Below are 24021 nucleotides of genomic sequence, written 5' to 3'. Positions count from 1 at the left end.
GGAAAGAGGAGTCAGCAGGAAACCAGAAAGAGGCCATTCCCCCAGGGCTAAAGAAGAGCATAAGTCCCCCTGTTCCTACGTCTGGGGTGGGGCGTGTCCCTGCGACCCCTCCACCTGCCAGTGTCACCCAAAGGCTGGACTGAAACTGCTCCATCGGAAGAACTCCCCACCCACCTCCACCTTCTAGGTATGTCCTGCCAACCCAATAACCACACACCAACACGGTGACAGCAGCTGGTGTCTGGACTGAGACATGTCAAATGTTGGTGTGCTGAGGAGGAACATGCTAAGAGCTGGGGCTTGTTAGGAAATGGGGAATCCACATCTTGAAAAATGTCGAGAGTCCAGCCTCACCAAACTTAAATGTGTTCATGAGCATAGTGGGGCCTGGAGAGAGAGGATGAGTCAAAACAAAGAGTTGAGCAGAGAGAAAGGAGTGAGCAGGAGGAGGCTAAGAGAACCCTCTAGAAAGCTAGAATCTTAAGATGTCAGAGCTGGGAATGCTGTCCAATATGACCTAGGCTCTTGCTACTCAAAGCATGGTGCCCAAACAAGCAGCACCAGCGTCACCTGGGAGCTTGTTAGAAATGCAGAATCTCAGGCCCCTCCCCAGTCCTTCTGAGGCAGAACCTGCATTTAACAAGATCCCAACATGAGTCCTATGCACATTCAAGATGGAGAAGCTCTGATGCTCACGGTCCCAAATCAAGCTGCATATCAGAATCACCTGGAACACTTTTTACAAGTACGGATTTCTGAGCCCTGCTCTAGATCAAATCAATAAGAATTTCTGGGTGCTTTGTATAGCCATCCGTTTTTGCACAAAGCTCCACCAGTAATTCTTTTTTTTTTTTAACATCTTTATTGGAGTATAATTGCTTTACAATGGTGTGTTAGTTTCTGCTTTATAACAAAGTGAATCAGTTATACATATACATGTCCCCATATCTCTTCCCTCTTGCATCTCCCTCCCTCCCACACTCCCTATCCCACCCCTCTAGGTGGTCACCAAGCACTGAGTTGATCTCCCTGTACTATGCGGCTGCTTCCCACTAGCTATCTATTCTACATTTGGTAGTGTATATATGTCCATGCCACTCTCTCACTTTGTCCCAGGTTACCCTTCTCCCTCCCCATATCCTCAAGTCCATTCTCTAGTAGGTCTGTGTCTTTATTCCCATCTTGCCCCTAGGTTCCACCAGTAATTCTAATGACAGAGTCCGCAGAGTAGACTGGGAACCCCTGATCTGGTCCAATCTGCTTAATCTAAAGATGAGAGGACTGAGGCAAGACAGTGACAACTAGCTTGGTAATCTGTTAAGAGAACTATTTAGGGCCTCTGTCTAGAGACAAAGAAAATTGGATTTGGAACCAGATCTGAGTTCAAGCCCCAACCCTATACCTTAAGTGCTGTGTATCTTGTCTCTTTCCTTCTTTGGAACTCCATTTTCTTAACTTCAAGGAAAAAAATTAATTCCCTGAATGTCAGGATTACTCCTCATGGGCAGTAAGGCAACAGAGAGAAATTAATGGAGAATTCACTCTATGTTTTGTGCACATGCACACGCACGTGCACACACACACACACACACACACACACACCGTAGTAACCACTTAACTGAAGTTTTGGGATCCCTGCACCCCCAAATTTCAAAGCAATTTAAAAGCCTTGAAGTTTCATTACCCCCATTTTACAGGTGAAGAAATGGAAAGGCGCTCGAAGCAGCTCTAATCCTCACTTTGTGAAGGTGAGTGGTGTTTGCTTTCCACGTGGACAGACAGAAATACACAAGGGGTTTGCCACCAACTGGGTTCTGGATGCAGAACTTCAGCTGGCAAGCTGACTTCATTCATGGAGACCATATAGTTGGGTGGGGCTGGGACCCTACAGTTTTCTACTCCTGGAGGCTGTCTGACCTCCACCAGTGTGACCCCACCAAGGAAGAGGGGAAGATCCCTAAAATTCTGTATCCCTAAGGATAAAGGGAAGACTTAGGCATGGTCTCAAATGCTTCGTTAGGTGAGGGAGAACATCACTTAGGTAATTATAAAACGATGGAGTAGAGCTATAACGTAGAGATCCCAGTAAGTGGGGTTCCAGAAATGAGAGGTTGGGTGGTTGGATGTTCAGATAAAGCTTCCTGGGAAAAAGTAATGATCCCTGAGCTGAGTCCTAAAAGATAAGAAGGATCAGCTCTGGATGTAGAGTTGAGGCAAAGAAGATGAAACCTTTGAGATGTCCTGGGACTCTTTAGCTAGGATCCTATCTCTGGTTGGAACAACCATCAGTGCATTTTGTATACATATGCATAAAAACATATATTATTGTTTTGTGCTTTTTCTTCAATCTGTACATTTTTCCACAAATTGTGTTTTTATCTCAATGTGGTTTTAAGATTTCTCCACATAGATACATATAAGTTAAATCTATTCCTGTTTAACTCCCACGAGCCTATTGACATTGGCTAATGTTGGGCCATTACAAACAGTCCAGGAGAGCATGCACCTTTGTGCATATCTCCTTGTGTACATGTGTGAGAGTTTTCAAAACACCAAGAAGTAGAATTGCTAGGTGTTATGGACTGAATGTTTGTGTCCCTCCAAAACTTATATGCTGAAGCCCTAATCCCGAATGTAATGGTATTTGGAAGTAGGGCCTTTGGGAGGTAATTAGGTTTAGATAAAGTCCTGAGGGTGGAGTCCTCATGATAGAATTAGTGCCCTTATAAGAAGAGACTAGACAACTTGCACTCTATGTCTCTTCACCACATAAGGATAAAACAAGAAGGCATCCATCAGCAAGTCTAAAAGTAGGCTGTCACCAGAATCCAACCATGCTGGCAGCCTGATCTTGGACTTCCCAGCCTCCAGAACTGCAAGAAATAAATATCTGTTGTTTAAGCAACCCAGTCTATGGTGCTTTGTTGTAGCAGCCCAAGCAGACTAAGACACTAGGGTATACACATTTGTAGTTAACTGCCAAATTGTCCTCCAAATTTTCAATTTACATTTCCACCAGCAGAACCTCACCAACATATGATATAATCAAAATTTTTTTCATCCAAGTTGCACTTTACGAAGACCTTCATCATCCTCACCAGCCACAGGTAGGTCCCAAACATCTAAACTTCTCTTAAAGGAAGGAGAAAGAGCATTTACTCATTTCCAGGTGCTGCACATTTATTGCCTCTTAGAACCCTCCAACAGAGATATTACATCTACCTTAGAATGAGAAAACAGTCTGAGAGAGGTGAAGTGACTTGCCTGAAGTTACACAGCAGAAAGTGGTGGAACCCAGATTTAAAACCAGGTCTGCATGCTGTTAATGTTCATATTCTTTCCACTGTTTTATACATTCGACTAATATTTATTGAGCACTGATTACATTCCAGACCCTGGAGGTAAAAAAATGAATCACAGGGCCATACTTAGCATATAGTAGGACTCAATAAATATTTGTTGAATGAATATTGAATCAAGGAGCTCAAAGCCCACAGGAGAGACGGACACATAAAAAATATGTGCAATTGGGACTTCCCTGGCAGCCCAGTGGTTAAGACTTCACCTTCCAATGCAGGGGGTGTGGGTTCAATCCCTGGTCGGGAGCTAGGATCCCACATGCCTTGCGGCCAAAAAACCAAAACATAAAACAGAAGCAATACTGTAACAAATTCAATGAAGACTTAAAAAAAAATGTGCAATAGAATAATGAAACGCTGTGACGGATGTAAGCTCCAGTGCAGCCAGCACAAAGTAGGGAGAAGTTTATTTTCCTTTCAGTCATCTGAGTCACAAGGGAAGGCTTTACATCCGAGATAGTTTTTGTCAAACACAAAAAGAGGAAATGGGTTCTAGGAAGAGGGAACAAGTGAAAAGGCACAGGAGTGTAAACAATGTTATATTTTCTGGAAATTACACTACTTCTGGTTGCCTTAAAGTTGCTTCCTTCCAGTATCGAGGCAAGGCATCTAGCTCAACTCAATTAACTGATCCTTCATTAAACACCTGCTGTGTGCCAGGCTCTGTGGGAGATGCTTTATATGCATTATCTCATTGAATCCTTGAAGCTTTTTCTTTCTCCCTACACAGATGAGAAAATTGAGACTTGGGGAGGTGAAGAGTCCAGCCCTGGAATATATTCAAATCTTCTGTTCTTTCTACTTCTTGCCGTCTCCCCCAGAGGCCAACCACTGCTGCACTCTCCCTTCCCATGTCTTACTTTAGTGGAAAGATGTCCTCCCAGCAAACCTCAAGACCCACAGCAAATAGTTACCCTTTGGATCAGGAGACTGTGTCCATTTCATTGCCTCTTTTCCTCCTTGGGAAACTGGAGCGACGAATGCATATAGAGTCATGGAGTTTTCGATCCTTGTCCAGACACCAACTACTATCCTATTCATCATTCATGCATTTAACAAATTCAGGCAGACTTTGGAGATATTGTGGGTTCAGTTCCAGACAAATGCAATATAGCCAATATAGCAAAGCAAGTCACACCAATGTTTTGGTTTCCCAGTGCATATAAAAGTTATGTTTACACTATACTGTAGTCTATTAAGTGTGCAATAGCATTATGTCTAAAAAAAGCAGTGTACATACCTTAATTTTAAAACACTTTATTGCTAAAAATGCTAATCATCATCTAAGCGTTCAGTGAATCATAATAGTAACATCAAAGATCACTGATCACAGATCACCATAACAAATATAATAATGAAAAAGTTTGAAATATTGTGATTATTGCTGAAATGTGACACAGAGACATGAAGTGAACAAATGCTGTCAGAAAAATGGTGCCAAAAACCTTCAATTTGTAAAAAACACAAACATGAGCAAAAAACAAAACACCATCCGTAGAGCATGATAAAGCCAAGTGCAATAAAACGAGGTATGCCCGTATTTATTGAGCAATTACTATGTGCCAGGCAATATTCTCAGAACTCTGGATTCAAAATTGAATAAGACAGGCAAGATTCCCACTCTCATGAAGGTTAAATGATAGTGACTTCTCAGCACTAAAAACACAGGTTTTGAGAGGTGATATGGCTTGTCCAAGGTCACACTGCTATTTTGTTACACAGTTAGGACTCACACCCAAGTCTACCTGTCTCCCAGTACAAAGCGCTTTCTCACAGGTGATAGTCCTAACCTTTCCCTCACCTCCCTCCTGCTTTGTCTCTCCTCAGACTCTGTCCTGCAGGATGATGCCAGAGAACTTCACCTGGGCCAGGGGTGCCCCTACTGAGTTCATCCTCCTGAGCATCACAGATTGCTGGGACCTGCACCTGACCCTCTTCCTGATCTTCCTGCCCGTCTACCCGCCGCCTAGCTCCACACACCCATGTACTTCTTCCTGGCCAATTTCTCCCTGCTGGATGCCTGCTATTCCTCAGCCATCGGTCCCAAGATGCTCGTGGACCAGCTGTTGCCCTGCATCTCCATCCCTTATGCAGCCTGTGCCCTCCAGATGTTTTTGTTTACAGAGCTGGCAGATGCCAAGTGTTGCCTGTTGACATCCATGGCCTATGACCGCGGTGTGGCCATCGGAAACCCTCTTTACACCGCCGCCGTGTCGCGACGTCTGTGTCTGGTCTTGCTGGCAGCATCAGGCCTGGGTGCGGCAGTGAGTGCCGTGGTCCACACACCGTCACCTTCCGCCTGAGCTTCTGCGGCTCTCGGGAGGTGAACAGCTTCCTCTGCGATATCCCTCCACTGCTGGCCGTCTCCTGCAATGACACCAGTTTCAGTGAACTCCTCCTCTTCGTCGTCTGTGGCTTCATCCAGAAAGCCACCGTGTCGGCTATCGCCGTGTCCTCGGGTTCATTGCCGGAGCCGTGAACAGCATGCACTCGGCCAAGGGCCGGCGGCGAGCAGCCTCTGCCTGTGGCTCCCACCTCACGGCCGTGGCCGTGCTTTACGGGACACTCATTTTCATGAACCTGCGCCCCAGCTCCAGCTACACCCTGGGCACCGACAAGATGGCATCTGTGTTCTACACCCTCGTCATCCCAGCTCTCAACCCGCTCACCTACAGCCTCCGCAACAAAGAGGTCGAGGAGGCGCTCAGAAGGAACTGGAAGCACTGCTGCTGTCCGGGGCCGGCGCACGAGCGCGAGGTCCGAGAGGCTGGTTAGGACTGACTCTGAAGAGATGAGGAGAGCTCTTCCCGGGCCTGGTCACTGTGGGTAAAGGTGGAGGTTCCTCTGGCTGGGTGTCTCTTGTCGTTGTTTGAGGGGGAGAAAAGGGGAGAAACTGAAGCTTACAGACAGCAGACAGGAACCTGGAGTAATCTAGACCCAGCGCCAGAATCAAGATCAAGTTAATCTGCTGTTGAGCTGCCTTAGGTTCCTCGATGTTCAAAACATGGAAGTTCCTGCATGTCGCCAGGTGCAGTAACTAAGTTTATTTGCCACTTGAACTTCTAAGAGGATGATTCCCAGAAACACCAGGTAAGAGCCGTATTGGCTGCAAGTGTTTCTAGATTCTTGCTCTTCTGAGGTCCTTCATGACCAGTGAGTCTGCTTCTGCTCACCTTGACCCCAAGAGAACATCTTCAGAACCCACTCATGCCACAGAATGGGATGGAATCTGGTGAGGCAAATATCCTTCCCTATTAGCCTACATATTCCATCTCTCAGGACAATGGCTAAGCAGCACCAGAACATATACATGAGCTCATTCCTAAAATCCTATAGTTGGGTTAGAATTTGACCAAGATTAATTTATTTCAGGGCTGTGATAGAGATTAGGAAAGGATCAGAATTATGGTTATGGTTAGAATATGGTTAGCGTTCATGTTATGGCTAAGACTAGGGTTAGAGTTAGGGTAAAGCCAGGGTTAGGTTACAAATGGACAAATTTAGGATTGAATTAAAATTATGTAAATTTTACAATTTGGATTGATTCTAATTAATAGTGGATTGGGGATAAATTTAGGAGTAAGGGTTTGGATAAATTTGAGCTCTTATTAGAAATATTAGAAATAACATGTACACACTACTATATATAAAATAGATAGCCAGCAAGGACCTACTATATAGCACAGAGGACTATACTCAATATTTTGTAATAAGCTATAAGGGGAAAGAATCTGAAAAAGAATGTGTGTGTAACTGAATCACTTTGCTGTACACCTGAAACTAACACAACATTGTAAATCAACTGTACTTCAATATAAAAAAAAGAAATGTTAGAAATATTTTATAGTTAGTGTTAAAGGGCAGGACTACTTAAGATGAGAATTCAGGTTTCTTTTTTTATTGCTAGATTAAATTTGAGTTAGAGTTTAGTTCATGTTAGAGCTCTGTTAGATTTAAGTTAAGTTGGTATGTGGATAACGTTTGTGATAAGCTTAAGTCACAGTCTAGTTATTATTACAGTTACCCTAGGTTCAGAACTAGATGAAAGTAAGGCATAAGAAGAGTATTTTGAATATCAAATCAACATGTTTGGGGTCACTTTAAGACGTATTTAGGATTATGGATAATGGTTGATGTTTCTTAAAGCTTAAGAGTCGGAGCTAATTATTGGTGGATTTAAGTTTCATTGAGGGTTATGAGTTTGCTCAGATTAGCACGTGGTCAGGTAGTGTAGACTTCTTTGTGTTAAGATTACAACCTCCAGAGGCAGAGTTGGGGTCTGGAGAGGAAATTCCATAAACCTCTTGGGCAAAGGCAGCCACAGTGCTCCAGGTCATGCTGGACCCTTCAGATCCAGTACTCTTGGGATTTTTATCCACCCAGAGTTTACAATTTTGACAGATTTTCTTTGTCTCCCTGACTCAGGTGCACATGGGCAAGGCCCAAGGCACTGCATTCTGCCCATGAAGCCCCTTCGTGCAGGAGCAGGACAGGAGCGGACCCCAGGAGTTATGAGAGGTGCTTCCAGGGAGAGGTGGAGCATGGTCAGAGTAGATGTCAGCTCCTGTCTCGGCCCCTTTCCAGCTCCTCCTGATTTCGGCTGCGATGAGGCCTGGGGTGGCAAGGTATGAGACTCAAACAATGCTTCATTGTCACCCCCTAACAGGCTCCCCATGGAGTCTGTCCCTTGGGTCCCAGCCAGGGGCTGGCCTCACCACTCCAACTTCCTTTCAAGGAGAAATCAGCTGCTGGGTACTTAGACTGCAGGAACACTGAAGGTTCATCCCGGCTCCCTGGGGAGGTGATGCCCCTTGTTACCAGAACTGGGTCCCTCCTTAGTAACTATGGTCTTCTTGGAGGTCCCAGACTAATGGAGAGAGGAACGTGGACTCTAATATCTCCTCAATTCTTAGAGAATTTTTACGTTTCCTGACAGGGTCACCAACTTGTCCTGGTGTGCCCAGAACTGTCCTAGTTTTTAAAACTCTAAGTCCCACGTCCAGAAAGCCTCCTCAGTCCTGGGCAAACCAGGATGTTTGGTCACCCTATTACCTGATGAGCCTGCATGTTGAGAGCAGAGGGTACAATATCCCAAACTCGATACATTTTGCCAAAGGCTTAAATGAATTAAAACCCCTTCTCCCACCACAAGTTTTTGTTTTTGTTTTTATAAATTCATCTATTTATTTACTTACTTACTTATTTACTTATTTATTTATTTTCGGCTGCAATGGGTCTTTCTCTAGTTGCGGCCAGTGGGGGCTACTCTTCGTTGCGGTGCGTGGGCTTCTCATTGCAGTGGCTTCTCTTGTTGCGGAGCATGGGCTCTAGGCACGTGGGCTTCAGTAGTTGTGGCTCGCAGGCTCAGTAGTTGCGGCGCACAGGCTTGGTTGCTCTGCGGCATGTGGGATCTTCCCGGACCAGGACTCGAACCCGTGTCCCCTGCATTGGCAGGCAGATTCTTAACCACTGCGCCACCAGGGAAGTCCCCACCCCGAGTTTTTATAATCCTTTCCCAGTTCTTTCCTCTTATCACCATGACAACTCATATGCCATGACAGTGGTTGGAGACGTTATCAGAAGAGTTGGCAACTATGGGAATGAGAATGGAAAGTTTGCCCCCAATTCAATGATGTTTATGCTCAGAGACTTCCTCTGTGGTCTTTTCTTCTTGTTATGAATTCTTGGGCTCTTATGACATACAGTTCTCACCACAATCAAGGGAAAGTTTCCAGAGGCACATGGCCCCTTCCATCATCTTGGCCCTACAGGGTGTACATGGGTCCTTCCACATGTTTAGCATCTGTGGAGCAGTCAGATACAATAATCACATAAATCCTACACATTCACCGGAGGAAACATGAAGTTTCAGGCTGCTATGCTGGACCTACTTGATAGCTAAGAAAATAAACAAGAGGGAAGGGGAGGCACTGGAAGACAATAACAGAGCCCAACCTGGAGGATAAAGGAAGAGAAACAGTCAGATCCTCGTTCCCAAAGCGAGAGGCCCAGGAAAGCTCCCCAATTCTGATCAAATATTTCCTTTTTTAAACCTCCTTCAACACCATCTACTAAGACAAGCAATTAGGACAAAAGCAGGTTTGGGATGGGGAAGACTGGGTACTTATTGCACAAAATCAGCTGGACCCTGCAGCATGGGTGGGAATTGAAAGTAAGGGGTATTTCGTGGGGGAAAAACAAGCACACACAACGGCACAGAGGTAAAATGAGCTCAGTGTGCACAAGACTCTAACGAGACCAATTTAACTGGCTAGAGATAGATGTGTAGGGAAAGAAGTGGAGAGAAGTGTGAAGATTGAAGATCTGGGGATGGGAAGGACACCCTACGGGCTGGATATCAGGTAGGGGAATTGGGACTTTATTCAGTAGGCAGCAGGGAATCATTGAAAGTTCATACCTTCAAAATCACCCTTCATGGTTGTTCTGACGCTGAGTCATGCAAAGCCATTCCCACCTGGAATGCTACAAACACACACGGGAACACATAGCCCCTGCAACACAGACCCAGTCCCCTACCGGAAACCTTCATGCACAAAGAAACACTCTCAGGTTGTCACTGCCTTCCACACAGACACAGGCACAGCTGCACATTCAGACACACACTCAAGCTCATAGACACATTTTGTTTGACAGAGACATGATCATTTCACACCCAGGCATACAATCACACACACACACACACACACACACACACACACAGAGTCACTCAGGCATACTATTGCCACAGTCCTCAGAGGCACAATCCCTCCCACACTCTTACACTTCCTCCAAGAAGCCTCGGCAACAGCTGAGGGGACAAAACAGTTGGCTCCAGAAGCTACTGCTGTAAACCCCGGACTTGGGGCTCAGGAGTCAGCTCTGGCCTCCACAAGACAGGGACCGGGGAGCAGTAGTTTCACGATGCACGGGGCTCCTGAGGGTCCCCCGAGTTGAAGGTGGCACCAACCACCCCTACTCCCATCAAACTGGGCCCTAGAGAGAAAGAATAACAAGCCCCAGAGCCAGGCTGCCTCCCACCACAGGAATGAGGGCCAGGGGAAGGGGTGCTGTCTCTGGGAGAAGCTATGGTGCTCCCAAGGCCCCAAACCCCATACATGTGGCCACAAGCTCCCTCCCCAGACCCTTCAGTGACGGGCTACGCTTGGTCCTCGTTGCTACTCCCTCCTGTGATGTGGAGAAGCCGGAAGGTACACTCAGGGCAAGTGGCCAGGCTGGAGAGTGTACGAATCTATCCTCTTGAATGTGGCTGTGGGCATAAGCTGTACATGTGAGTGTGAGAGCGGGGGCTGTTTGTGTGAGGCTGAGACTGTGCGTTTCCATCACCACCCGATGGCATCATTGGGGGAGAGGGAGGGAGTGTGTATACGGACTTGCCCCTCTAGGGTGGCACATCTCTGCTGTGACCCAGCATGAGCCTATGTGAGTGTAGCCATGTGTGTGAAGTTGCGAGGCCGTGGGCCCCTGGGGCTGTGCCAGAAGATGTGATTGTGTGACGGGGTGTGACAGGGTGTGCCGGGATGGGGTGGTCAGGCACTGGTAGAGAGCTGACACAGACTACGTGCTCAGAGGAAGCATGAACGTGCATGTGCCAGTAGCTGTGCATGGTGCCAGGAGCCCCCGTGAACAGGAGTCTGTAAATGAGCGTCACCCTCTGGCCTCAGTGCTATTTTGTGATTGCTTTGGACCCTCTGTTTATGTGTAGGATGGTCTGGGTCTGTGGGTCTTGTGGTTACACTTGTCTGCTTACTCAGATGTCAGTGTCCACATTTCTGTATGCGATCGATCGTGCCTGTGTATTTGCAGAGCCCAGCTGGAGGCTGCACATGCCCGCATGCCTGCACCGGTGTGTTTGTGATTACAGATGAATGTTTCTGCAAACAGTTCCGTGTATTTGAATGTTTATTGAGACCAATTTAAAGACGGGTCAGAGTAGGTCCAGTTTCTGAAAAAGCCAATTCGTAAGCAAGCTTTCCCACTCCATCTTACCCTCTCACCCCGATCCTCTTATCTTCCTGGACAGTAGGATGTGATTGTAAATTTGAGAAAAAAATGTTCTCCAGGGATCCAAACCAGAAATTCTTCTTACCCAATGGAGGAGGAAAAGGAAGACAATAGGGTAGGAAGGGTCTTTGTTTTATTTTAATAGAAAGAAGGATGTGAAAAGAAATTAAGAGATCATTCTCCTGCAGAGATGACCTCAGCATAGCCTTCAGGAAACCTATCCTAAAATCCCTCTCCTTTTAAGACCCCCCTCTTGGAGAATCATCCAAGATTTCTGCAGTGAGATTCAGACAGGAAAAAATGGAGGCATTGAAACAAGTTGCCTCTGTCCTTAAGAGTCAAGTCTCTGCATCTGGCAGGTGTATCCATCTGTCTGCATGAGTTTCCCATAAAGGGTGTGCATCTGTTTGATGCTGTAAGTGTTTGATTTCATGGGAAGAGTTTTCCAGGGATACAGGGAGTCATCCAGGTTCTTTGGTTCTTTTTTTGTTTTTTTTGTTTTGCAAGTCTGAAAATTTCTTTATTCCTTTCTCATACTTGATTAATATTTTGGTTTAGGATAGAGTTCTAGGTTCAAAATCTTTTTTTTCTTCAGAATTTGATGATATTGCTCGACTGCGCCCCATCATCAACTGTTGATGACACACTGGGTGGCAGTCTGGGTATCTGAACATCATCAGATCCGCACATCCCTGGGAGTGACGGCTTCTTCTTTTGACCCTCAGTGTTCTAAAACATCATGTTTGCATTTGGGTGTTGTAGGTTTACATTCATTTCAATATATGTGTGCCCTTAATGTTTGGAATTTTTATTTCTTTGATAAGTTCCTTGCTTCCATCTGGGTTTTCTTTTCCACTCTAACTTTCCTGAAATAAATGCCCATTGGTCAAATCTCTCCCTGATTTTGATCCTCTCTCTGTTGGATCTTTTCTTTTGTGTTTTCTTCCTTCTCTGGTCCACATCCTGGGCAATGTTTTTGTTCTGTTTTTGCTTCAAATCACAAAGTACCCAAGTTGGAAGCAGCCTTCAGGGTCACCTGGTTCAGCTCCCTTACTTTACTGATGGGGAACCTAAGGCCTGGAAAGGAAGAAGATTCAGGAGGAAAAATGATTTGCACATGGTCCACACCTGTGTGTAGCAACACGGCTGTCTGACTCCAAACCCATGATTTCCCTCATGGCCAGAAAGCCTTGAGCAACTTAGTGGCCCTTCACCCTTTTCCTTTGACACTGCGGAGATGACTCAGCAGTAGAAAGGAACCCCTGGGGTCCCAGGCAAAGAAGCAGCCCAGCCATGGATGCTGCCAATGAGACTTCAGAAGGAGCCACATTCACCCTACTGGGACTAACAACAAGTCCTGGACAGCGGCGGCCTCTCTTTGTCCTATTTTTGGTCCTGTATGTGGCGGGCATCCTGGGTAATGGACTCTTTGTGGCCATCATCTGAGCCAGTCCAACCCTTCATGCACCCATGTACTTCCTGCTGGCCCATCTGTCCTTTGCTGACCTCTGCTTTACCACCATCACTGTACCCAAGCCGTTGGCCAACCTGATGGCCATGACCGCTCCATCTCCCTGGCTGGCTGCCTGACCCAAATGTACTTCTTCTTTGCCCTGGGTGTAACTGACAGCTGCCTCCTGGCTGCCATGGCCTATGACCACTACGTGGCCATCCGGCACCCCCTCCACTATGCCACGAGGATGTCCCGGGCTGTGTGCACAGCCCTGGTGGGGACTGCGTGGCTCGTGTCCCATGTCCACTCCCTCCTGCATATCCTGCTTATGGCCCACCTGTCCTTCTGTGCCTCCCACCAAGTGCCCCACTTCTTCTGTGACCACCAGCCTCTCTTAAGGCTCTCTTGCTCCGACACCCGCCACATCCAACTGCTCATCTTCACTGAGGGTGCCGCGGTGGTAGTCACTCCCTTCCTGCTCATTCTCGCCTCCTGCGGGGCCATCGCAGCTGCGGTGCTCCGGCTGCCCTCAGCCACGGGGAAGCTCCGGGCTGTGTCCACCTGTGGCTCCCACCAGGCCATGGTGGGCCTCTTCTACAGGACAGTCATTGCTGTCTACTTCCAGCCCATGTCCCGATATGAGGCCGAGCGGGACCGAGTGGCCAGCGTCATGTACACTGTCGTCACGCCTATGCTGAACCCTGTCATCTACAGTCTCCGGAATCGCGATGTGCAGGGGGTGCTCAGAGCCCTTTTCACTCGGCAAAGGATCTCAGCTGGTGACTCCTGAGGCCTGGACCCCACCAAGGATGGACTGCATCCCTCACTGGGTGAAGATCTCAGCTGGTGACTCCTGAGGCCTGGACCCCACCAAGGATGGACTGCATCCCTCACTGGGTGAAGATCTCAGCTGGTGACTCCTGAGGCCTGGACCCCACCAAGGATGGACTGCATCCCTCACTGGGTGAAGATCTCAGCTGGTGACTCCTGAGGCCTGGACCCCACCAAGGATGGACTGCATCCCTCACTGGGTGAAGATCTCAGCTGGTGACTCCTGAGGCCTGGACCCCACCAAGGATGGACTGCATCCCTCACTGGGTGAAGATCTCAGCTGGTGACTCCTGAGGCCTGGACCCCACCAAGGACGGACGGCATCTCCCACAGTGACACTCATGAATGCGATCATCCGCTCTGTGCTTTTCCCAAAACCGTAATAATGGAGATCCCTTTCCGAGTGCTACCGTAAAGCAGATCCTCGCCCGATCTGATTTTATTCCACAACAACCAGGCCAGCAGATTTTATGACCCAGTTTCATAGACAAGGAAACTGGGGCTCAAAGTTAGATTTGACCTTCCTAAGTTTACACCATTTTTAGGTGGCAAAACCTGGGCCCTTTCAGCCACATCATGCCCTCTCCTAACAGTCACTCCCAGGCATTTGGGGAGCATGCATGCTACCACTTTCTGCTGTATACGGCTTAAAGCTATACGGGAGGCTATGCCACCCAGGTCTTGCTCTGGGGAATTGGCACTTTGTTTTCCATCACATCACCATGTTTTCTCAAAACACTGACTTCAGGCTTCCCTGGTGGCGCAGTGGTTGAGAATCTGCCTGCCAATGCAGGGGACACGGGTTCGAGCCCTGGTCCGGGAAGATCCCACATGCTGCAGAGCAACTGGGCCTGCGAGCCACAACTACTGAGCCTGCGCGTCTGGAGCCTGTGCTCCACAACAAGAGAGGCCGCGATAGTGAGAGGCCCGCGCACCGCAATGAAGAGTGGCCCCCACTCGCCACAACTGGAGAAAGCCCTTGCACAGAAATGAAGACCCAACACAGCTATAAATAAATAAATAAATAAATATTTTTTAAAAAGGATTGAAAATCTTTAAAAAACAAAAAAACAAAAGAACACTGACTTCTTCTCAACTGTCTGAGACAGAGACAAAAATTCACATACCCATGTGTCAGGGGTTGACCTCACCCAGTGAACCCAGTTTGGCACATAGGAGGCACTCTGGGAATCTGAGATGAATAAATGACTGTAGTTTTTATGTTCATGAGTACTTAGAAGCTGTCCATCTGTCTAATCCTTTGTTCTTGTACTTGTTTGCTTTGATGCTGTCCGTTCAGCTACCCCTGGCATTCTGTGCTAGGAGCATGCTTTAGGCATGAACCGTAAATCAATAAATTGAATTAAATTAAGCAAGGCAGAGAAGGGACGGGGCACGGGTATTAGGGGCAGATGGAAGAGGTAATTTTTTAAGTTTTTATAGTATGTCAGCACTTCATTTTTTTTTTTTAATTTTTATTTTTTGGCCACGAGGCATGTGGGATCTTAGTTCCCTGAACAGGGATCGAACCCACGCCCCCCGCATTGGAAGCGTGGAGTCTTAACCACTGGACCACCAGGGAAGTCCCTGCACTTCACTTATTTTTACCCACAAAAAGCTTGGGTACTTTTATTGCCACTTTATGAGTGAGGAAACGGAGGCTCGAAGATGCTGAGTTAGTCAGTAGCAGAGCCAGAGCAAACTCTTCTGTTCCTCAGGTCCCACAGGTGTATTTTCACAGGGCCCCATAGAATTCAGGCCCCGGGTTTGGGAGCCTCAGTGGAAGAACTTGCAGGAAGAAACTCCAGACCAGGGCAGGTGTACTGTCTCGGGTGAGGACCCGTTTTGGGGTCTGAAAGGCCCTCACAGTGTGCCCAAATTTTTACCAAACAGGTTTACGAAGCGGGAGCTTTTCTGTCCGTCTTTCCCAGAAATCCCACTCCACCACCCCAGCCAGCCTCCCTTCCCCACCCCCCTTTCTAGAGAGGAGGACGGCTGCAGAGGTCCTAGGGCTGGGTTAGCTGTCCCTTCCAGCTCCCACTAACGAGCCTGCCACCACCTGGCCCTGGAACTGCTATCCCACGCTGTTTATGTCTGAAAGGAAACTTAAAGGTCTTTAGACCAGTGGCTTTAGAAAACAAAAAAAACAGAAAACCACAACTCTTTTCTTCAATGAAATCTTACCCAGAAACATACTATCCAAAATGAAGGGGGAAAAGCGGTACAGTGTAGATGGAACAAGGGTCAGAGGCCTGGAGCCCATCTTCTCAGCCTCCCCGATACTCTTCCTCACTGCCCTGAGGGGCCCCTGATCTAAGCCAACCCCTTCACTTGATAAATTGGGAAACTGAGACCCAGAGTGGTTAAGGGACCTGCCCGGGTCACACCGAGTCAATGGCTCGGCCCGCCAGCACCCCGTCGCTTGGTCCTGCAATAACATGAGACCATCCCTTCCCGGTCCACCTTCCTTCCACCCGCACCCCCAGGCCCAGGTTGATGCCAGATCCTCACTACTCTATCAATAGCCCTGCAACTGCTTCCTCCCTCCGCCTCTCTAAAGTTTCACAAACACACTGGTCGTGATGCTTATCACCCATTCAACACCTGCACCATCAGCCCCGCCCTATGGCGTAATGTGCGTCATCTCCTGGCCATCAGGGACCTTGCCTGAGTTCTCTCTGTGTCTCTAGAAGCTGGACAGAGAATATGCATGTGCTATGCTGTCACCTTGTCTGTCGTCTGGTCTCCTTCCAGGTGATATTTCTGTGTAAGGGGAAAGGGGCCCTCTGGGGCTCAGGGGATGGTCAATGCTTCTTTCTTCTGGGCTGCCAGCCCTGACTTGGTCATCCTGCTCAGATGTCAACCCCCAAAAGAGGCCACAGCTCTGCAGGGGTGGTCCCCACCACCCACGTTGTAGCACAGCCTGGCTTCTGCCCTTGGCCTCTGACCAAGGCACGCGGTCTCCGCCCCAGCATGGTCAGTGCCTTCTACGGGATGACTGTGACCAGCATCACAAGGGCTCTCAGGTCTCACGATGGCCCAGGGAGAAATCCCCACTTTGAATGTAGGGAAACTGAGGCTTGGAGAAGAAAGGAGGCTTGTCCTCGTTTGCTCCACCAGCCAATTTAAGTCCCAGTTCTCCTGACTCTCAGTATCATGCTCTCTCTACCACACCACAAACCGTCACTCAATTCAAGTTAATAAATAGTTATTGACCATCTTCTATGTGCCAGGTGCTGGGCTAGATGATGCCTGGTCAGTTCCAGACCCCCAGTAAGACAGGCAAGAGAGGGGAATGGTGGGCACATAAATAGCCTCAGTCACCAGGCCTATGCGTCCCCGGGCCCCATTCCCATCCCACCCCCACCTAGATCTGGCCTCTTGTTTTACTTCAGGAAGCCCTAAAAAATGATACTGACCTGGAGGTAAGAAGAGGAATCCTTCCCCCATCCCCAGTCAAGAAAAACCACTAAAGAGTTCATAAATCCACTGAAGAATTATCCCTGCATCTTTTTCACATGAATAATTTTTAACACCTTAAGCAAAGGTATGCAAATGATTGACTCACTTCCAAGCGGTTCCCTTGGAAGAGATGACACTTATCCCAGGGAGGTTGCTTCAGCTCCACGGCATTTGCAGTCCCTCTTCAGAAGGACTTTGAGCTGCACAAGGAAATCTGCTTCTCTTCACCCACCACATTCCCTGACGCTGTCCTGAAATGACTTCTCACCATTTCAGAATCAATCTAGCCTACCCTCCCAGCACTGATATCACCAACCCTTCAGTTTATTCCGATAATATGTAGCACTAGGAACCACGTCATCCAGAAAAAATAAACAATTACATTTCAAGAAAAGAATGTGAGTCTGCCTTTCCAGCCTCGTTTCTAATGCAATCTTTCTGCATTATGAAGTTTCAGCCTTCATTCCAGAGGTACAGCAACTGGAGAGATCTTAGTAGTGAAAGAGGCTCTGATCATAAATGGTAAATTGATTACTCCTCAGGGGACCAAAAAAATTTCTATAACCCAAGTCTTCTTTCATGCAAGGGCTGCCACAGGGAAAATGCAGCCATTAGACGTGAAAATTAAAACATAAAGACTCTTTCTCATTGTGAAAATGACTGCTTTAAAATATTAGGAACGGATCAATATTCCAAGAAGCTGTTTATCAGCAAGCAATTCAACTCACTCTGAACCAGGGGTGCTTCCCTAACTTACCCTTTTCGTGTCTCTTTTGTCCTGTTTCCTCTGCTCCCTTTACCCTGATGTGCCTGCCCTGTTTTCTCTTTTTTGTTGCTTGTGTTCCTACTTCCTTCCTTTTTTGCTCTTTCTCTCTCTCTCTCTCCCTCTCTGTTATGATTACATACTGGGCACTAGGGCTATAGACAGTCCTTGCCCTCACATACATAACTGCAATGCAGATTATAGAAGCATCAGAGAGGGAGCAATGGCTGGAGATTGGGAGTCATTGAAGGGAGAGTTGAGGATTCTGATAGCTGACATTAATAGCTCCAGTTCACCCATCCCCGAATCCTTGGCCACATAACTTTGCCTTCCATCTCTGACTCTGGGTTCAGCCATCCAACTTGCTTTGGCCAATAAGATATTAGGAGGCATGACACAGGCATGAAAAGAAGCTAAGGTATTGGGCTTGTTCTCTTGTGCTTCTCTCTTTGTCATGAGAAGGACATGCTCAGCTAGCCCACCGGTCCCTAGCAGAGAATAAAACACACACAGAGCAGAGCTGCTCCAGTCAAGGTGGCCCAGGCAAGACCAGCGCAGAACAGAGCCCCCAGCCGACCTGCAAACACAAGAACAAGCCCAGGCTGTCCCATTGACACTGGAGTGAAAATATTAAGCCACTGAGTTTTGGGAGTGATGTGCTACACAGTAACAGCAAGCCAATGAAGCTCCCATAACCGTTTCTGCTACCTGCCTCTGTCTCCAGTGGAGCACATCCCGGCCCCTTCAATGCCCTGAGGACTGAGCTGCCAACACACACTTGCTTTCTCTCTTTGTTTTTGGGGGATTTACATTCTTGTTCTGAGCACGTTTCTGCCCTCAAGCCTCTGCCAATCTACCGAGGATTCTTTGAGGGAATTAGTCATGTCTTTCCATTTGAGGAGGAACCCTGGAAGTAAGAACCATTCCTCCGCCTTTCAAATCTCATAACGAGATCCATGTTTTCTTTGTAGAGAGTCAGGGTCATCTCTTGGTTGCCTTCTTGGGGGGACTTTGTAATCACGCCCACGCTCAGATTCATCCTACCCTGGAACATTTTCTGCTCTTCCCTCCTGGGAAGGGAAATGGAAATTGGCAAAGGCTGGAAGGATTAAATGAGCAAAACTGATCAAGTCAGCCTATTTGGCAAGTAGCCAGACCCCACACATAGACAGACACCACCATCCCACCCCTTCCTCTCTCTAGGAAACACAGAACAACTGAGAGTTGGTGAACCCACGACCAAGACCATCACCACACATATCACGAAATCAAGTGACCACAGACCTCGGAAACCACAATGACAAGGTAGGAAGTTTACTAAAAATAGACCAGATTTGGTGTTGGTGGCTTTGCACTCATCGTATCATTTGATCCTCATAAAAATCTGTGCAGCACACATTATTATGCTCATTTTACAGATGAGGAAATTGCAGCTCGGGGAGGTAACTTGCCCAAGGCTCCAAACTAGAAAGTGGTAGAATCATTATTTGAGCACAGATCTGTCTCTGGGCTGAAACGAAAAAAGTAAAAGCCCTCCCCTCACCCGTTTCTTATCCAAATCTACTGACCACGCATCAGACTCACATGGCACGCTTATTAAAATGCACATTCTCCTCTCCACCCCCAAACTTTCTGAATCAGTAGGGCCTGGGTGAGGGCTGGGACTGCGTTTTTGTTTTTGCTTTTGTTTGGCTGCAATGGGTCTTCGTTGCAGTGCGCAGGCTTCTCATTGCGGTGGCTTCTCTTGTTGCGGAGCACGGGCTCTAGGTGTGCAGGCTTCAGTAGTTGTGGCACATGGACTTACTTGCTCTGCGGCATGTGGGTTCTTCCCCGACCAGGGCTCGAACCCCTGTCCCCTGCATTGGCAGGCAGATTCTTAACGACTGCACCACCAGGGATGGGACTGAGTTTTGAATAAACACCCTAGGTGATTTTGATGCAGGTGGTCTGCGGGGCACACCAATAGAATCACTGACCTAAATCATGTAAAACTTGAGATTGCCAAAAGGGATATGGCATCCCTGCTTTTAAAAAGTCTGAACTGGTTGGGAAGTGTTCAGAGGTGACATGAAGGCTGTAGGAAATATACAACTCTGGAAAACATGGACAGTTATGATGAACACTGGAGAGAAGAGGTTTCTGTGATTCCTACTGTTGGAGGATGCAGAGGGAACGAAAAGTACCCACCAAACTGAGACGGCATCTTGAGACCGAAAAACGAGGCAGGCAGTTCCAAATAATCAACACATCAGTTTAATGTAGGTAACTTACTCACAGGGTGGGATCGGGCAGAAAATGATCCAGAAGCATTGGAAGCTGAACCCAGTACCACCAAAGGGCCATTAGGACAATTTATAGTTAACCTAGGGCATGGGAGTAGGTACTTGGAAACAGGATGTGCATTCCTAAGTTAAGGTTTATAAATGAGTAACTAGCTACATGGGTGCTGGGAACACATCAGGGAAGTTTTCATCATTGTTTGGGGACTAACAGAGCATAGAGGCTACCTGGTCCTAATGATTATTAAACAGTATCTATTACATCCAAAGCCCTTGACGACAGAGAAGCGATTCACTGCACAGTAGAGCCCTGGGTAGGGTCGGCGGAAGGACAGGAGAAACTGTAAGTGCCCAAGATGGTATCGGTTCTGCTAACAGCCATCCACTTGCCAACTCTCCTTTGAAATAAGTTTGAGGTATCGTATTTCTCTCTTCTCTATTGAATTTGTAGAAATTACGGGGATTCAGTGTCTTAGTCAGCTTTGGCTACTATAACAAAATACCATAGAGTGGGTGGCTTAAATAGTAGACATTTATTTCTCACTGTTCCGGAGGCTGGAAATCTAAGATCAAAGTGCCATCAGGTTTGGTTTCTGGTGAGAGCCCTCTTCCTGCTCTGGTGCCTTTTCCTCTTCCTATAAGGATACCAGTCATATGAGATTAGGGCCTCACCCTTATGACCTCATTCTACCTTAATTACCTCTTGAAAGGCCCTGTCTCCAACGACGGTCACATTTGGGGGGTGGTTAGGGCTTTAGGGTGGACACGATTCAGTCCATAACACCAACCATTGGACAGGCACCACTCATCTCTTTCCAGAAGTCTTTCTGGGTGAACATTATTAAAGCCCATTCGTAGGAAAGGTTGCCAAACAGTACTAAGATCCTGACTCCTGAACTCCAAGTCCTGGGTTTAAGTCCTGACTTCACTATTTACTAGGTGATTGACCTTGGGCAAATTGCTTAACTATAAAATGAGGGTAATAATATCTCTCAGGGGTTGTTACAAGAATTATCTAAGAAAATACATACCAAGTGCTTAGAACAATGACCTGGCACAAAGTAAGTCAAAATACATGTTGGTCACTCATATCACCACAAGCAGAGGAGACAGAGACAAGAAGTCATCGGGATTGGGATTTGGACACAAACGCTGTGTTCTGACCTGAGGCCCTTGGGACTCTGGACTTGGGATTGGTGGGCGTCCACTGCTTTCCTCTTCTCTTCCCGGCCAGACTTTCCCTCAGCCTTAACTGAGCATAATATGAAAGTTAAGTGTATGTGTGTTTATTCATGAAACTATATTTATTTTTTTTTCATTACTCATTAATAAAGCATGTGAATGTGGTACTTTCTGGGTCTCTTTCCTAAAAACGAATTCTCTAAAATGATTCGGGGAGTTCCTGGTGGCCTAGTGGTTAGGATTCTGGGCTTTCACTGCCACGGCCAAGTTCAGTCCCTGGTCGGGGAACTTAGATCCCACAGGCCCGTGGAGCAGCCCCCCAAAAGAAAGAAAGAAAATAAGTAAATAAAATGATTCGTATATGGTGCTAGACATCACCCACAGGTCCCAAAGTCTGTGGCTCTGCTGATTTAACAGCACACACACACAAAATTCGTTCCCTCTCCTCTGCTGCCACCATGTGGTCATATAGGTTATAACCAGCATTTCCACAGGCTTTGGCAGGGCTGGGAGCTTAACTTGAATTTGTTATCTGGGTCCCAGTGAGCATAGGTAGTACACCTCTGATTAAAAACATATAACATTTGACATATATACACTAATATGTATAAAATGGATAACTAATAAAAAAGATAAAATAAAATAAAATAAATAAAAATGCTGCTGGAAAAAAAAAACATATAACACGTCTGGAAAAGCTATATAACAGATAGTCTTCAACCTTATTGTGGTGAATTCCAGCCTACTCCAGCCTTGGGGATCTTCCCCACTTAAGCAGCAAACACTCACTTATATCAACTCAGATCAGAGACTGGAAATGATGAGCCACACTCCCTGTCCCCAAAGACTTCAAAGTCTAATGTGTAAACAAATACTCGGGCAACCACACATGCTGAAGATGGGGTTACCCTACAGGAAAGGAAGACAAGGTCATTCAAGTCACCGGGACTTTCACATCTCACAACTAAGGAAAAAGTTTACATTTTTCATTAAATTAAACCAAATTTCAATACAGAATGATAGCGTGATGGCAACAGTAGATTCTTTAAAATTCATTGATTCATAAAATTTGAGAGCTCACTGTGTCTTAAAAAATCATCTAATGCAACCTCTCATCTTACAAGTGGGGAAACTGAGGCCCTGGGAGAGGAAGAGACTTATCCTAGGGCACACAGCTGGTCAGGGAGAGGGCTAGAGTTCATGTTCACTGTACTCCCGATCGTTGCCACCCATAGCCGGACGTGGGTGACAGTGTGGGCGGGGGGTATAAAGGGACTTTGGGAGGAAGGACCTCTGTGGAGTCATGGAGGAAAGGGGGACGGCCCGGGGGTACATTGCAGGTCACAGCCACAGTCCAGACGGAAGAGGTTCTGACATGAAACACAGGCCAGCTTAGGAGACCCAGGTCTCCACCCAGTTTCATTCCTTTACTCTCTCTTCTTAAAATTCTCTCCCTGTTTTTCCTCCTCCAACCTGTTCTCTCCACTACCTTTTTTCTAATTGATCATTGTATTGACATTGGATCATTGTGCTTTCTCCACCAAGAACTAGCATGCATCATGGAAATAGTACAAATTTTGGAACTACACAGACCTTATTTTAAACCCTGCCCTGCCCACTAGCTATGCAACTTGGAATAGTTACCTAACTCTGCTCAGTCTTAGTTTCTTCATCTTTGAAAAGTTACTACTTCTTACCTTGAAAGGATGTGGCCTTCAATGAGCCCATATGTTCATTATTAAACACTCAATAATTCTTACCAAGCACCAAGCCCAGTTGTGGGCACTGGGGATGATAAAAACAGCACTTATTTAAAAAAAAAAAAAAAAAAAGGGACTTCCCTGGTGGTCCAGCAGTTAAGACTCTGCGCTCCCAATGCAGGGGGCCCAGGTTCGATCACTGGTCAGGGAACTAGATAGATACCGCATGCCACAACTAAAGATCCCGTGTGCCGCAACTAAGACCCAGTGCAGCCAAATAAATAAATATTTTTAAAAATAATACAAATAAAAACAGCACTTATTTGAAGGCTGTGTTCTAGGTATTTTACATGAATTGACTTCTGTTACTCATCCCCATTCCTCGGATGAGGAAACTGAGGTAATGGAGGAGTTCAGATATCTTGCCCACAAAGCTGTAAATGTCAGCCTATTCTCAGTGTGAATAGAAGTTATACCATACATATGGAGGAAAATAAAGTCCATGCCTTCATGGAACTTTCATTCCAGAGGAAAGTGAAATCTGGAAAACTACTGAGACAGTTTGTAATAGACAAATATTAGTTTCTTGTTCCCTCCCCCAAGTCTATGACCAAAAAGGAGGATCACATAAACAAAGAGGAAGAGGAGTGATCTGAATGCTGTCCTATTTTTAACTCCTCCCTTCCCTTACTCAAATGAAAAAGGAAACCAACAGCAGTGAGCCCTTGTTTTGTGAGACCTGCTGTCACTCACCTCAACCCACAGGTTGGTGATGCTCAAACTTGAACCAGCCTCAGAATCACTTAGAGGGCTTGTGAAAAGTGTGCTGAGCCACTCCCAGAATTTCCAATGCAGTAGGTCTGGGATGAAGACTGAGACTTTGCATCTCTAACAAGTTCCCCAGTGTATCTCATGCTGCTGTTCTTGAACCACACACGGAGAACCACTGAACAACGCATGAAGTACTGTT

General features: G+C 46.7%; 2 protein-coding genes across 2 annotated transcripts; both read left to right on the top strand.

The window, feature by feature from the left end:
- The first annotated feature begins 1583 nt into the window (after nucleotides 1-1583).
- On the top strand, nucleotides 1584-6136 carry OR5C1 (olfactory receptor family 5 subfamily C member 1). Its single transcript, XM_082467879.1, is given in 4 exon segments — nucleotides 1584-5325; nucleotides 5328-5639; nucleotides 5642-5812; nucleotides 5815-6136. Coding segments are annotated over 4 exon segments (1086 nt in total). The 5' UTR covers nucleotides 1584-5042; the 3' UTR covers nucleotides 6135-6136.
- Nucleotides 6137-12674: 6538 nt separating this feature from the next.
- On the top strand, nucleotides 12675-13649 carry OR1K1 (olfactory receptor family 1 subfamily K member 1; the record flags this gene model as incomplete). Its single annotated transcript, XM_082467885.1, is given in 3 exon segments — nucleotides 12675-12824; nucleotides 12828-12933; nucleotides 12936-13649. Coding segments are annotated over 3 exon segments (945 nt in total). The 3' UTR covers nucleotides 13625-13649.
- Nucleotides 13650-24021: the final 10372 nt, after the last annotated feature.

The sequence above is a fragment of the Balaenoptera physalus genome (assembly GCF_965194825.1).
Source record: "Balaenoptera physalus genome assembly, chromosome: 7".
Classification (NCBI taxonomy): domain Eukaryota; kingdom Metazoa; phylum Chordata; class Mammalia; order Artiodactyla; family Balaenopteridae; genus Balaenoptera; species Balaenoptera physalus.
This window is presented reverse-complemented; position numbering and strand designations above follow the sequence as displayed.